Source organism: Dendronephthya gigantea, unplaced genomic scaffold (assembly GCF_004324835.1).
Source record: "Dendronephthya gigantea isolate DGI-Jeju-01 unplaced genomic scaffold, DenGig_1.0 000046F, whole genome shotgun sequence".
NCBI lineage: Eukaryota > Metazoa > Cnidaria > Anthozoa > Malacalcyonacea > Nephtheidae > Dendronephthya > Dendronephthya gigantea.
The window spans coordinates 609,208-621,447 of NW_021163056.1; the positions used below are offsets into that span (position 1 = coordinate 609,208).

General features: G+C 35.7%; 1 protein-coding gene across 1 annotated transcript; it reads left to right on the top strand.

Moving 5' to 3' along the window:
- Window positions 1-7,616: 7,616 nt before the first annotated feature.
- On the top strand, window positions 7,617-10,206 carry LOC114527734 (ATP-dependent DNA helicase PIF1-like). Its single transcript, XM_028549430.1, has 2 exons — window positions 7,617-8,525; window positions 10,123-10,206. Exons 1-2 carry the CDS (start codon window positions 7,617-7,619, stop codon window positions 10,204-10,206), a joined length of 993 nt encoding a protein of 330 aa, XP_028405231.1.
- Window positions 10,207-12,240: the final 2,034 nt, after the last annotated feature.

Sequence of the window (12,240 nt, forward strand, 5' to 3'; positions counted from 1 at the left end):
GATGCAATGAGGTTGGAGGAGAGGCATGTGGAAAAGTGCCTGATAAAAAACTGTGAATTAGGAGCCAAAATAACAGTGCCAGTATTGGTAATTGAGCACGTTTTACATTGGCCAAAGCCACAAGGGAATGTGCCATTGGGATCTGAACAGTTTTGCTGTAGAGAGCTGTGAACCAATCTGTCCCGGATATTTTTGTTGTGCTGAAAAGAGACTAGGGGTTATCTGTAAATGGAAGATGTCTCGGGATCATTCTGCAGGATATGAAAATTCCTAAGTAATACATCCCTAACAGTAAAATTGAAGAGATCATGTGTTAGAACTGTAGCGCCTTGTCAGGGAATAACTTTGCGCAAAATATTTCCGGAGAGCACGCAAGGAACTTTAACGACAATATTTGTATAATTACCTGCGCTAGCGAAGCTAGGGCGCAGGTCTAGGTTTACCGGTTCTTCGTCTGATGTGTACTTAGTCTTAGTCTTCCAACAGTGGCGCAGCGCCCGGCCAAGCATGGTAGTGATATTATACCCCTCTCGGCACTATACCCCTGTTTTTTTACATCCCGGCGATATTGCCGTGGAGGCCTCGCGACCAGTCATATTGCGATATTTGTAGCACGTGTTGAATATCTTGACAGTATTGCCAAAGAGTAGATATTATAATCTTTACTCTTTGGTATTGCCTTGCCTTTTTCTTTTTATCGAGAACAACGCCACGCAATGGAGGTTGTGGCTCGTATTGTTGTGTTAACCATGCTCACTCTACATACAGTCGCACACACTGATCGTGGTAAACCTACACTAACCGAAGCTGAGCAATTTCGAACCGGGTTTACTAGCCACGATCACATGAAAGCCTTGAATGCCTTGAATTTGAAAGCCTTGTATGCCATGAATGCCTTGAATGCTATGAAAACAAACTTATCAATGAATGCTACCACTATGAAACCAAACTTGTCAATGAATGCTATCACTGTGAAACCAAACTTATCAATGAATGCTATCACTATGAAACCAAACTTGTCAATGAATGCTATGAAACCAAACCTACCAATGTATGCTATGATGATGATGAATATTGCCTTGAATGGTATGAAACCAGTATATGCTATGAATGCCTTGCGGTGTATGAAAACCAAAGTTAGTTCGTTGAAAGCCAAAGTTAGTTCTATGAAAGCCAAACCTACTTATGTGAAAGCCAAACTTATTACTGAACTAAAACTTGTTAGTGTTTATACTAAAGCGAAACGTTACCAAAGTGAAAGTCGAAAAGTTATGGATACGGAACTTAATACCATATTCCTTGGAAATTTGCCAGTTTTGTTCTCAAAGACAAGTACATGTGGATGTGCATTGGGTTTACATACATCCCGAGTATATCACAAGAACTGTGATAAAATCAAGCTAACTATGCAAATGTCATTTGTTTTTATACTCCTAGTACCCATACTTGGTTTATTAATTTGGTACAGATATTTATATTATATCATGAAATTTCCTGAACAACTAAGTGAACCATCCACATTAGCAGTAGTATCATTGGATGATGAGATAAGCACAAAGGGTGAATCTTTGACAACAATGCTAAACAAATGTAGATCACGTTATGACAAATTCATGGTGATGAAGACTTGTGACCACCATATTGCTCACAAATACCACATTACAAGGTGTGACAGGCCACCCAGTAGAATCCCAGCTAAAAAAGTTTCTCACTTTTTAACTAAAAGCAGAAAGGGTTTATATTATATCATGAAATTTCCTCAACAACTAAGTGAACCATCCACATTAGCAGTAGTATCATTGGATGATGAGATAAGCACAAAGGGTGAATCTTTGACAACAATGCTAAACAAATGTAGATCACGTTATGACAAATTCATGGTGATGAAGACTTGTGACCACCATATTGCTCACAAATACCACATTACAAGGTGTGACAGGCCACCCAGTAGAATCCCAGCTAAAAAAGTTTCTCGCCTTTTAACTAAAAGCAGAAAGGTACGTAAACTTGTTCGCAAATATATTAAGAAAGAAATACCAAGATCTTCACACATCCATCGTCTACTTTATGCATTTAGTCATGAGCGTAAAAAACTGTTGAATGACCAGGTGATATATTTACCAAAAAAATCATTCACATGTTGTAAAAAGCAAACAGTTAAACCTGAAATTAAAGGAAGAGTATCTACAAAACAACAAAATTTCAAACTAAATTATAATCATATATTATGTAGACAAGACAGTACTTACAAAGGCTTAAATCACAGGGTGAATTGTTGCAAGTTTAGTCTTTGTAGAGATATTGAGAAGAATCCAGGTCCAACATTTGTAGACCCAAGTAAAACTATTCATGCTCCTTATAGCCAAGATTTCATTGTTTTTGGGCTAAATGCAGGGCAGCAGTGTGTATCCATGAGCTTGTGTGCTTTGTTATATAAATACACTAAAGGTGCAATAGAATGCTCAGCAGACCTCATTACAGTAATGGGTATGGGCAATGAACTGTACACAATGTTATCAAGACTAACTGGACAAACTTACTTATTGTTGACTGAGATACCTGAGAAACTGACAGTTCAAGGAACAAATTATGAATTGCATTTTAGTGAGAGTTATACTGGGCAACTACACAACTTGACTATTAACGATGAGAACCCATATGTCCTACCTTTGCAGTATGCTATTGAACATTTGCTTCAAGAGGGTTTTAACTTATTTCTTCTAACAATTGGTTGCGCAACTGTATCTGTTTATACTGTTGCAAATAATGTATTTAAAGTATTTGACTCACATGCAAGAAATTCATCTGGTATGATTGATCCCACTGGTACATGTGTACTTTTGGAGTTAAACTCAATATTGCACCTGTTACAATATTTAAAAACCTTACACAGAACAAATGTTTTGTTTGAGTTAAAAGGTGTGCACATTGTTACCTGTTCAAACAGTGTATCAACACTATGTCAACAATCATCTGAAGCTGATTTAATTGCGACTCAAAAGTGTTATGCCATATGCCATTATTCAGTTTGTTTTTCAATAATTATGTCATGCAAATTCTGGAAGGATTCAACACTGATTTCCATTGCAGAGCATGGCATACTCTTGAACTATAACGAAGTCTTGAAAAATGAGAAAATATTTGCAATAAACTACTTACCAAAATCTGTGAATATTTATGGTGCCATTGTTCAAATAACATACAACTTAGAAAAATGTGATTTGCTAATACCAGGATCAAATACTAGCAAACTAGTGCTTAATAATTTAATAATGCAAAACAGTGAAGAAAATACTGGTTTTTTGATGTGGGTTTCAAAATACTGTATAACATGCATTTTCGAGCACAATTTAAATAAAATGACTAAATTCTTCTTATTATTATACAGTGAGTCACAAGTAATTGATTTATTTGAAGAGCATAAAAATGTAGAATCACTTGTTGATAGCATTTCTAATATTGTTTTGCATCAATTCAAATTTGAACAGGTGCCATACAAAATTAAATTTCTATCTTGCAAATGTGACTTGCCAAACCCAGAAAGGCAAAAAATTTTGAGAAAGCATAAACCAGCTGGACAAAAAAGATTGCTTGGTGATAAACGGAACGAGTCATATAAACATTTAGAACCCTTACAGAAAAAGACATTGCTGGAAGAACGAGCAACAAAACACAAGTACTGGTATCAATCAATCAGCCCAATTGAAAAAGAAGCTGTTCTAAAAAAAAGGAGAGACAAGTATAAATCTATGAGTCCTAATGAAAAGGAAACCTTTCTTAGCAAAATAGCAGACAAGTATAAGGAAAAGAAACAAAATCTTTGTTTAGATGACTCCATCTCAAGATTTACCAAAAAAATTTCAGAAGGTCCTTATTACATTTGTTCGGTTTGTCATCGGTTACTTTACAGAAAATCTGTTGAATTACTAAACAAAGACAAGTACATACTAGACACTGATAACTATAATGCTGTATTTACTGATGTGAAGTCATTTGATAACAACCAGTACATCTGTAAAACATGTCACTCAAAGTTATTGAAGAATAAAATACCTTGCCAAGCAGTCTGTAATAACATGTTTGTTGATGACATACCAAGTGAGCTTTCATTGTTAGAAAAACTTGAACAGGTTCTAATTGCACAGCGAATAGTTTTTGAAAAAATTGTGGTCATGCCAAAGGGACAACAACGTAAAGTTAAGGGAGCAATCTGCAATGTACCAGTTGAATGTGATAATACATGTAAAGTTTTGCCACGCCCACCAGAGAGGTCGGGTATAATAATGTTGAAACTTAAGAGAAAACTCCAATTCAGAGGCCATGTGTATTTTCAAGCGGTACGACCAGAGTTTCTACTTGCTGCTCTTAATTGGCTAAAGTTAAATAACCCATTGTATAATGACATCACAATTAACATTCAACAATTAAGTCAAGATGTCACACATTTAGCACAAGACAACTGCAATACCATTGTACCAACCATAAATGAAGTTGATGAAAATAATGAATTGTTAAAACCTGACAACAAAGGCCAAGGTGATGATAGTGAGGAAACTAGAGAGGACCCACTAAATGAATATCGACAAGCTCCTAATGAGACATGTCTTCAACCTGTATTACCTGATTACCCTGTCACCAGTGAAAGTAATCAAAAGTCATCATTAGGTAATGAAGTGTACAATATTGCACCCGGTGAAAATAAGCACCCTGTATCAATAATGACTGACACTAAATGTGAAGAGCTTGCATTTCCAGTACTGTTCCCCAAAGGTCGCTTTGGTTACACTAATGAAAGAGAGATGAAATTAACACCAGTGAAGTATTTTAATGCCAGGCTTTTACATTATAGTGGAAGATTTGCTATGAACCCAGAATATCTGTTTTTTGCACAGTTTGTTACAGAACAAAAGAAAGTATCTGATAGTATTAACATTGCCTTGAAAAAAGTTCATGGCCAAACAATAACTGCATCACAAGTAAAATCAGATGTAAATCAGTTGAAAGGTTTGATTTGCCAAGACCAGGCATATTTGTTCTTACGGCAAATTCCAGGCACTCCTCCATACTGGCAAAAATTTATGTATGAAGTTGTAGCAATGGTAAAACAACTTGGTATTCCAACATGGTTTATGACATTATCATGTGCTGATCTTAGATGGCCTGAATTGTTTCAGATTATTGCTAGAACACAGGGTCAAAATATGACAGAAGAGGAAATAGAAGCTTTATCATACACTGAACGATGTTCAATGCTAAACCTTAACCCTGTTATTGTTGCAAAGCATTTCCAACATAGAGTTGAAACATTCTTTACTGAAATTCTTCTTAGTCAACTCAATCCAATTGGCAAAATAATATACTATGCACTTCGTATTGAATTTCAAATGAGAGGCTCGCCGCACCTACACGCCTTGATCTGGACCTCTGATTGCCCTAAACTTGACTCAGATAACACAGAAGCATATGTAAACTTTATTGATAACCATGTCCAGGCTTACCTACCAGAAAAAAATATAAAACCTGAATTGCATGAGTTAGTCAAAATGTACCAAAAGCATAGTCATTCAAAAACTTGTCGTAAATATAAAAATACCAGTTGTAGGTTTAATTTTGGTCAATTTTTTACAAACAGAACTATAATTGCATTGCCACTGAGCAGTGATTTAGATGATGAAATCAAGACTCAAGTACTTGATCGCCGAATACAGATCTTAACTAAAATCAAACAAAAAATTGATGAAGTACTAAACCCATCAAACTCAGACTACGATGAAACTTTAACTGAGCAGGACATCCTGGATTCATTAAATATCACTGAGGATCAATATTACTGGGCATTGTCAATATCACCAGATTCAGATTTTGACTTACACCTTAAAAGACCTGTTGACAGTTGTTTTATCAACAACTACTTTGTTGCTGGTATTAAAGGATTTGCAGCCAATGTTGACTTACAACCTGTATTCAACCACTATAAATGTATAACATATGTATGCTCATATTTTACTAAAGATGAGACTGAGTGTTCTCAAGCAATTGTTAATGCAGCTAAAGAAGCTAAAGCTGAAAACATGAGTGTTAGAGATGGTCTTAAAAAAATTGGTGCTGCTTTTCTCTCTACAAGGGAAGTGAGTTCACAAGAATGTGTTTACAGATCAATGCCTGAACTTTGGTTGAGAAAAATATTTCCAACAACTGTTTTTGTTAGCACAGATTTTCCAGAGAAAAGGGTACGAGTAACCAAGACACAAGAAGAACTAAATGACCTAGATGATGACAGTACTGACATATATAAATCTAATATTATTGAACGTTACAGTATACGGCCAACCAATATCCATGCTGTCAATAACCTATGTCTTGCCATGTTTGCTGCTTATTACTATAAAGACTATAAGATAAATTGCAATGATGTAAATGACTCTCAACCAGAGATCTTAACAGATAGTTTAATTGAATCCCAAAATGCAGAACATGATGTAACAGAATCACTCCCCAAAAGGATTAAATTGATGAATACCAATGAATATATGAAATGTCGTAAAATCAAAGCTGTTATAAGATATCATAGACCAAATAAACAAAAAGAACCAGAGGCTTATTTTCACCATTTGCTCATGCTTTACTACCCTTGGCGAGATGAAAATAGTTTAATGGCAGAAGATGAAACATATTCAACAAAGTTCTATGAACCTGAAGTACAAGCTGTGGTTGAACACAACAGAGCAATATTTGAACCTGATTCCGACGCTATAGATGAAGCTTTTGAAGCTGTAAAATCAAACCCTGGTGGTATTCGCTCATTTGATGCACTAAATGATCAGGAAAATGCAGATATACATGCTGGAATGCAAGATAGCTTTCCTAATGAATCATTTAATGAACAACCAGCATCACATCTTGGCCCAGTACAAAACAATCCAAAGCCTGGTGCAATTAGTTCCTACAACCAACCAACAGAAATATCTGATGATACATTGCGTACAAATATTAGATCATTAAACACTGAGCAACGCCATGCTTATGACACATTCCTCACTTGGTGTCGCAGTAAAATGAAGAATTTGAACACCTTGAAACCTGTTGAAATAGAACCAATCTACTTATTTATAACTGGAGGTGGTGGTGCAGGAAAGAGTCATTTGATTAAAACCATTTATCACACAGCTGTCAAAACATTCAGACATCCACCTATCAACCCTGAGTTACCAACAGTACTTCTTATGGCACCAACAGGTGTAGCAGCAATAAATATTGATGGTACCACAATTAATACTGCTTTAGCTATTCCTAAAGAAACTGGTGATAATTTACCTGCTATGTCAGACCAAAAGAAAACTCAGTTAAGACTTGCACTAGTTGATCTCAAACTTATCATCATTGATGAAATATCTATGGTTGGAAACACAACTTTACTTCATGTCCATCAGAGATTGAAGGAAATATTTGGCACTCCAAGTTCATTGCTATTTGCAGGAATGTCTATCATTGTTGTTGGCGACCTCTGTCAACTTCCACCAATACGTAAGAGATTTATATTCGATGAATACAAAAATAATCTTTTAAATCTAATGCATCCATGGAATGTGTTTAAAATGATTGAACTGACCCAAATTATGAGACAAAAAGATGATCAATCGTTTATTCAACTTCTTAATCGTGTCAGAACAGCCACACAGACTGAAGATGACATTAACATTATCCAATCAAGATGTATTACCCCAGATGATCCTAATTATCCCTCAGATGCACTTCATATCTGGGCTGAAAATGCACCAGTTGATGGTCATAATAGAAACAAACTTGAAGAACTCCCTGGATTATTGTATATTCTTAGAGCTAAAGATCAATATCCACCTAATGTAAGAAAACAAGATATTGATAGAGTGTTAGCCAGAGGACGATCTGAGACAGGTGGACTTGATTATGAGATTCACATTAAAGAAGGTGCCAGAGTGATGTTAACCACAAATATTTGTATTGCTGACAGACTTATTAATGGACAAATGGGTACTGTTGTGAGCGTGCAAGGCAACCAGACTACTAATAATCCAACAGTCCTTTATATAAAGTTTGATGATCCAAATGCTGGTAAAGACTTAATTATCACCAAAGGCAACCATTTTGCAAAGGAGAACCATGTTGTGCCTATTGAACCAGTTCTAGCAAAGATCAAAATAAGACCAGGTAAAGCTTCCTCCCCAGAAATACAAAGAGTGCAATTTCCTGTGACACTTGCTTGGGCATGTACTGTACACAAAGTACAAGGTTTAACACTTGAAAAAGTTGTACTTAGCACTGAATTAGTAAAACAAAGATCATTTAACTATGGTCAAATTTATGTTGCTTTGAGTCGTGCTACATCATTAAATGGTTTATTCATCTTGGGACAAGTAGAAAGTAAACATATTAAAACAAATCCTAAAGTTCTGTCAGAATATGAAAGACTTCAAACTGACTGCCCGATTTCAGTCGAAAATACTGTCTATGACCATTCCAATGTTCTCACCATATCACTTTTGAATGTGAGATCTCTTAGAAAACATAGCATTGATGTCAAACATGATATGACAATTTTTAAAAGTGATGTTATTGCATTTACTGAAACACAGCTTTTGCCACATGAATCAGATAACGAAATACAAGAATTACTTAACCCTTTTATGCTTTATCGTCAAGATCATAATAGAGACAAGTACTCCAGTATGGCAGTATGTACAAGAAATAATGTCAAAATGATAAACCTTGAATACTTTCCCCAAATAAATGCATTAAAATTTGATTTTAGTATTAAAATGAGTCATTTGCAACAATCCAAAACCCTTCTTTTGCTTTATCGAAAACAAGCTACAAATATCCAGCAGTACCTTAGTAATTTGTCCTATATTATTAACACATATACAATTGATTTAGTTTTTGGTGATTTTAACATTAATTACTTCAGTGATACTGCGTCAGAACCTCTTAGATTGTTAATGGACTCTTGTGGTTTTAACCAGATTGTAAACTGTCCTACATTTATATCAGGCAGCTTATTGGACCAGTTATATGTCAGAACAGCAAGTTTAGACATTCTTGAAATTGTAGTAATCAATGTCTACTATTCTGATCATGATGCTGTCAAGTTAATTATCCAATTATGAAGTGTAGAATGAAATAAATTGAGCCATTAATGCTGTATTTTGTTTTAGAATTTAGAGAAGTGATTTGATACATCTTGTTATTTCATTAGTAACATTTTCTTTTTAATATTGTAAGCAGAAGTAAATTTTGAATGCCATGACTACATTTCCCATGTTTCTTACATTCAGTTTCCGCCCAAAAATGGCCTTCAGAAATCACACACACAATTCTTTGGTTGTTAGACTCTTGAGAACATGTTACACTTCTGTTATGCAGTGTAATGTGGACTCAAGAACACCACCAAGAATTGCAGGGCCGGCACAAACTTGCTTTTGGCTATGTGAGATTTCTGAAGGCCTGCGTGCACTTCCTCACACGGAACTCTCTCCAATGTGTTGGAGAGACTTGCAATATCCTGTCACTGGATGTTTTATTAATTGCAAGTCCCTTCAACATGATGCTTAGTGCTTACGCACTGAGCAACATTAAACCCACAATATGTGTGGTGTTTTACTGCTTGAAGGTTTACATGTATTAATATATTAAGCTATATTGGTCCAAGGAACAAGATCATCAATAAAATCATGTAAGTAAAACTAATGACATTACAGTATGCTAAATCTATTAAGTGGTGTACAAATGTATCTAGTAACCATGTTACATTAAATATACCCATAATATTGTTTGTTTAATTTTAGAATATGCGCAATCTTTGCCAAAGTCAATGAATGAGAGTCAAGGCACAGCTGCATCCCACATGGTGATTTCAGTCTCTGGTTCACACTGGCCAACCACAAACCTAGTCTGCATGGCAAGCTTCCTACAAAGGCTATGGCAGATCATGTACACCCCCTGATATTGTATAAATGGGATTGTCCCAATTATGCACCATTCTTTACTACGAAGTGATAATCTGGTATCAGTTTGTACTAATTACAACACATGTTAACTACCATCAAATGCCTGCAATACATGTACTGTTGCTGCTTTGTACCTTAGACTTATATTAATAACACAACTACTGTACATACTGGAGTATTCGTGGTAAATTTGGCAATGATGAATTGTACTGGAGATCATTAGGCATTTACAGTACCACTCCAAAATAGTATTGACCAAAAGTTCCGTTCAAAAATTGCATACTCCATTATTGCTACTTGTATCATCATCTGGACATTAACAGTACATTATTTATTGTCATTATTGCGACCAAAGGACAACTTTAAAGAGCAAATTGGAAATTCTGGCCTAGACTACATTCATTGGTGTGCAACAGTTGTCTTTCCTCATCTATTCTGAGTACTCTCTGGACAATTGGATACCCAAGTTTACCATTGGTGAAATTATTGCTCTCCTGTCAGGCAGTTGACTACCTCATGGAACTTCGTATTCATTGGTGTGCAACAGTTGTCTTTCCTCATCTATTCTGAGTACTCTCTGGACAATTGGATACCCAAGTTTACCATTGGTGAAATTATTGCTCTCCTGTCAGGCAGTTGACTACCTCATTGAACTTCGTTGTGGAGTACATTCCTTGTATTTTCATATGTTGCCTGATACGTCAGCTGACACTTGTCGATTACTGCGGTACCGCCCCAAAAGAAGCGACTGGGGATAAGGCAGTACCGCAGTCCTCAGTACTAATAAATTTGATGATCGTTGATTTGACTTTGAGGCATCGAGTGCAGTTTTGTGCGAAGAAAAGCAAGTTAGCCAAATATGAATAGGACCAGAGAAATCCAATGCGACCACATCCAGAGTGTTAACATATTACAGTACTACTCGTGTGTTAGTTGCTCAAAGAGACTTCAGAGTCAGAGAAGTCCAGATTCTGTTATGACAAAATGCGACAATTGCCAAATGCGATTTCTGTTGGCGAACAGTACGAAGACCATCACAGCACGCATATGCATAAAAGCAGCCGACGAGCAGCTTCAGTGGTTCTTACTTTCCCACTCCGCGTTGGAAGACATTGTTGCCAACCATGCAAACAACTCATTCGTTCATTTGGAATCATTTGATAACGAGAAATTTAGCGAGATTATTTTACTGACGTCAAGTATGAAGCTATTAGTTAATAATTCCAATGTTGTTAACAATGTATCGTTTGATTGAACTGATAGTGACATTTGTTAGCAAAGCAGTTGAAAAGTACTTTTTATGTTCACTCCCTATGCAAATGTAAGGGCTTCATAAAGTTCCTGTCAAATATGTTGCAGTTAAACCTATTTTTATACAGTATCTATGACTTAACGCACAACACAAGAATATCGTTTGTTTTGACATTCAGTTCTTGTTACACTAATAATATATCATAAATACCCTTGAAAAGTTCAAAAGAAAACAAAATTTGTATTTGTATTGTTCATATTGGAAAATAAAATTTCTTTATATTTATATACCTATTGTTCGAAAGATTTCTCATTGAATGTTAAATGCCAACGTCTGCAGCTGCCAGCTGGTGAGTCGATAATTTACTAAGCTTTGCAATTAGTTTTAATTTCGTATATTTGGGAATAAAACACAGAATTTACCCAAAATATAGGTCTCAAGATAAAACTGAAGGTCCGAACCGATTTGCAAAACTGTACATCGCTGATCACGTTTCCCATATTTGGAGTTGTTTACGCGAAAATAGTGGTGGGCGATACTGGGAATTTTGATGTCGATACGATACCGGTTACTTTTACCTCGATACCACTGTTTCGATACAATATTCGATACCGATACTCAAAATTGTATATAAATGAATAGCGAAATTTCAATATAGTAAATTCAACTCAAATGAAACTACATACTTACATACATACATATTTTATTTGATAAAGCAGGTTAAACAATCGGTGGCAGCCAGGGCTGATGTGGACCTGCTAAACCCCAAAATTCCCCATTAACCCTCGCCGTACCAATTGTTCCTCATGAGTCCCTGTTAATGGCAATCCGTTTATGCAAGAGTTCAGTGACTAAAAGTTTTAGTCACTGAACTCTTGTACAACCGGACTGTGATTATTAACAGGGGGATCATCTAAAACTCAAAATTTCGTAACACGTGACAAGTATCGAAATTGTCGATACTTGAAAATATTTATCGATACCAATACAATACTTGAAAATATC

Bases quoted from the DNA above. Each gene is read 5' to 3' on its own strand.
- LOC114527734 (XM_028549430.1), top strand. From the start codon at position 7,617: ATGAGACAAAAAGATGATCAATCGTTTATTCAACTTCTTAATCGTGTC. The intron at 8,526-10,122 runs GTGAGATCTCTT...TTTGTACCTTAG, and splicing joins TCACCATATCACTTTTGAAT to ACTTATATTAATAACACAAC.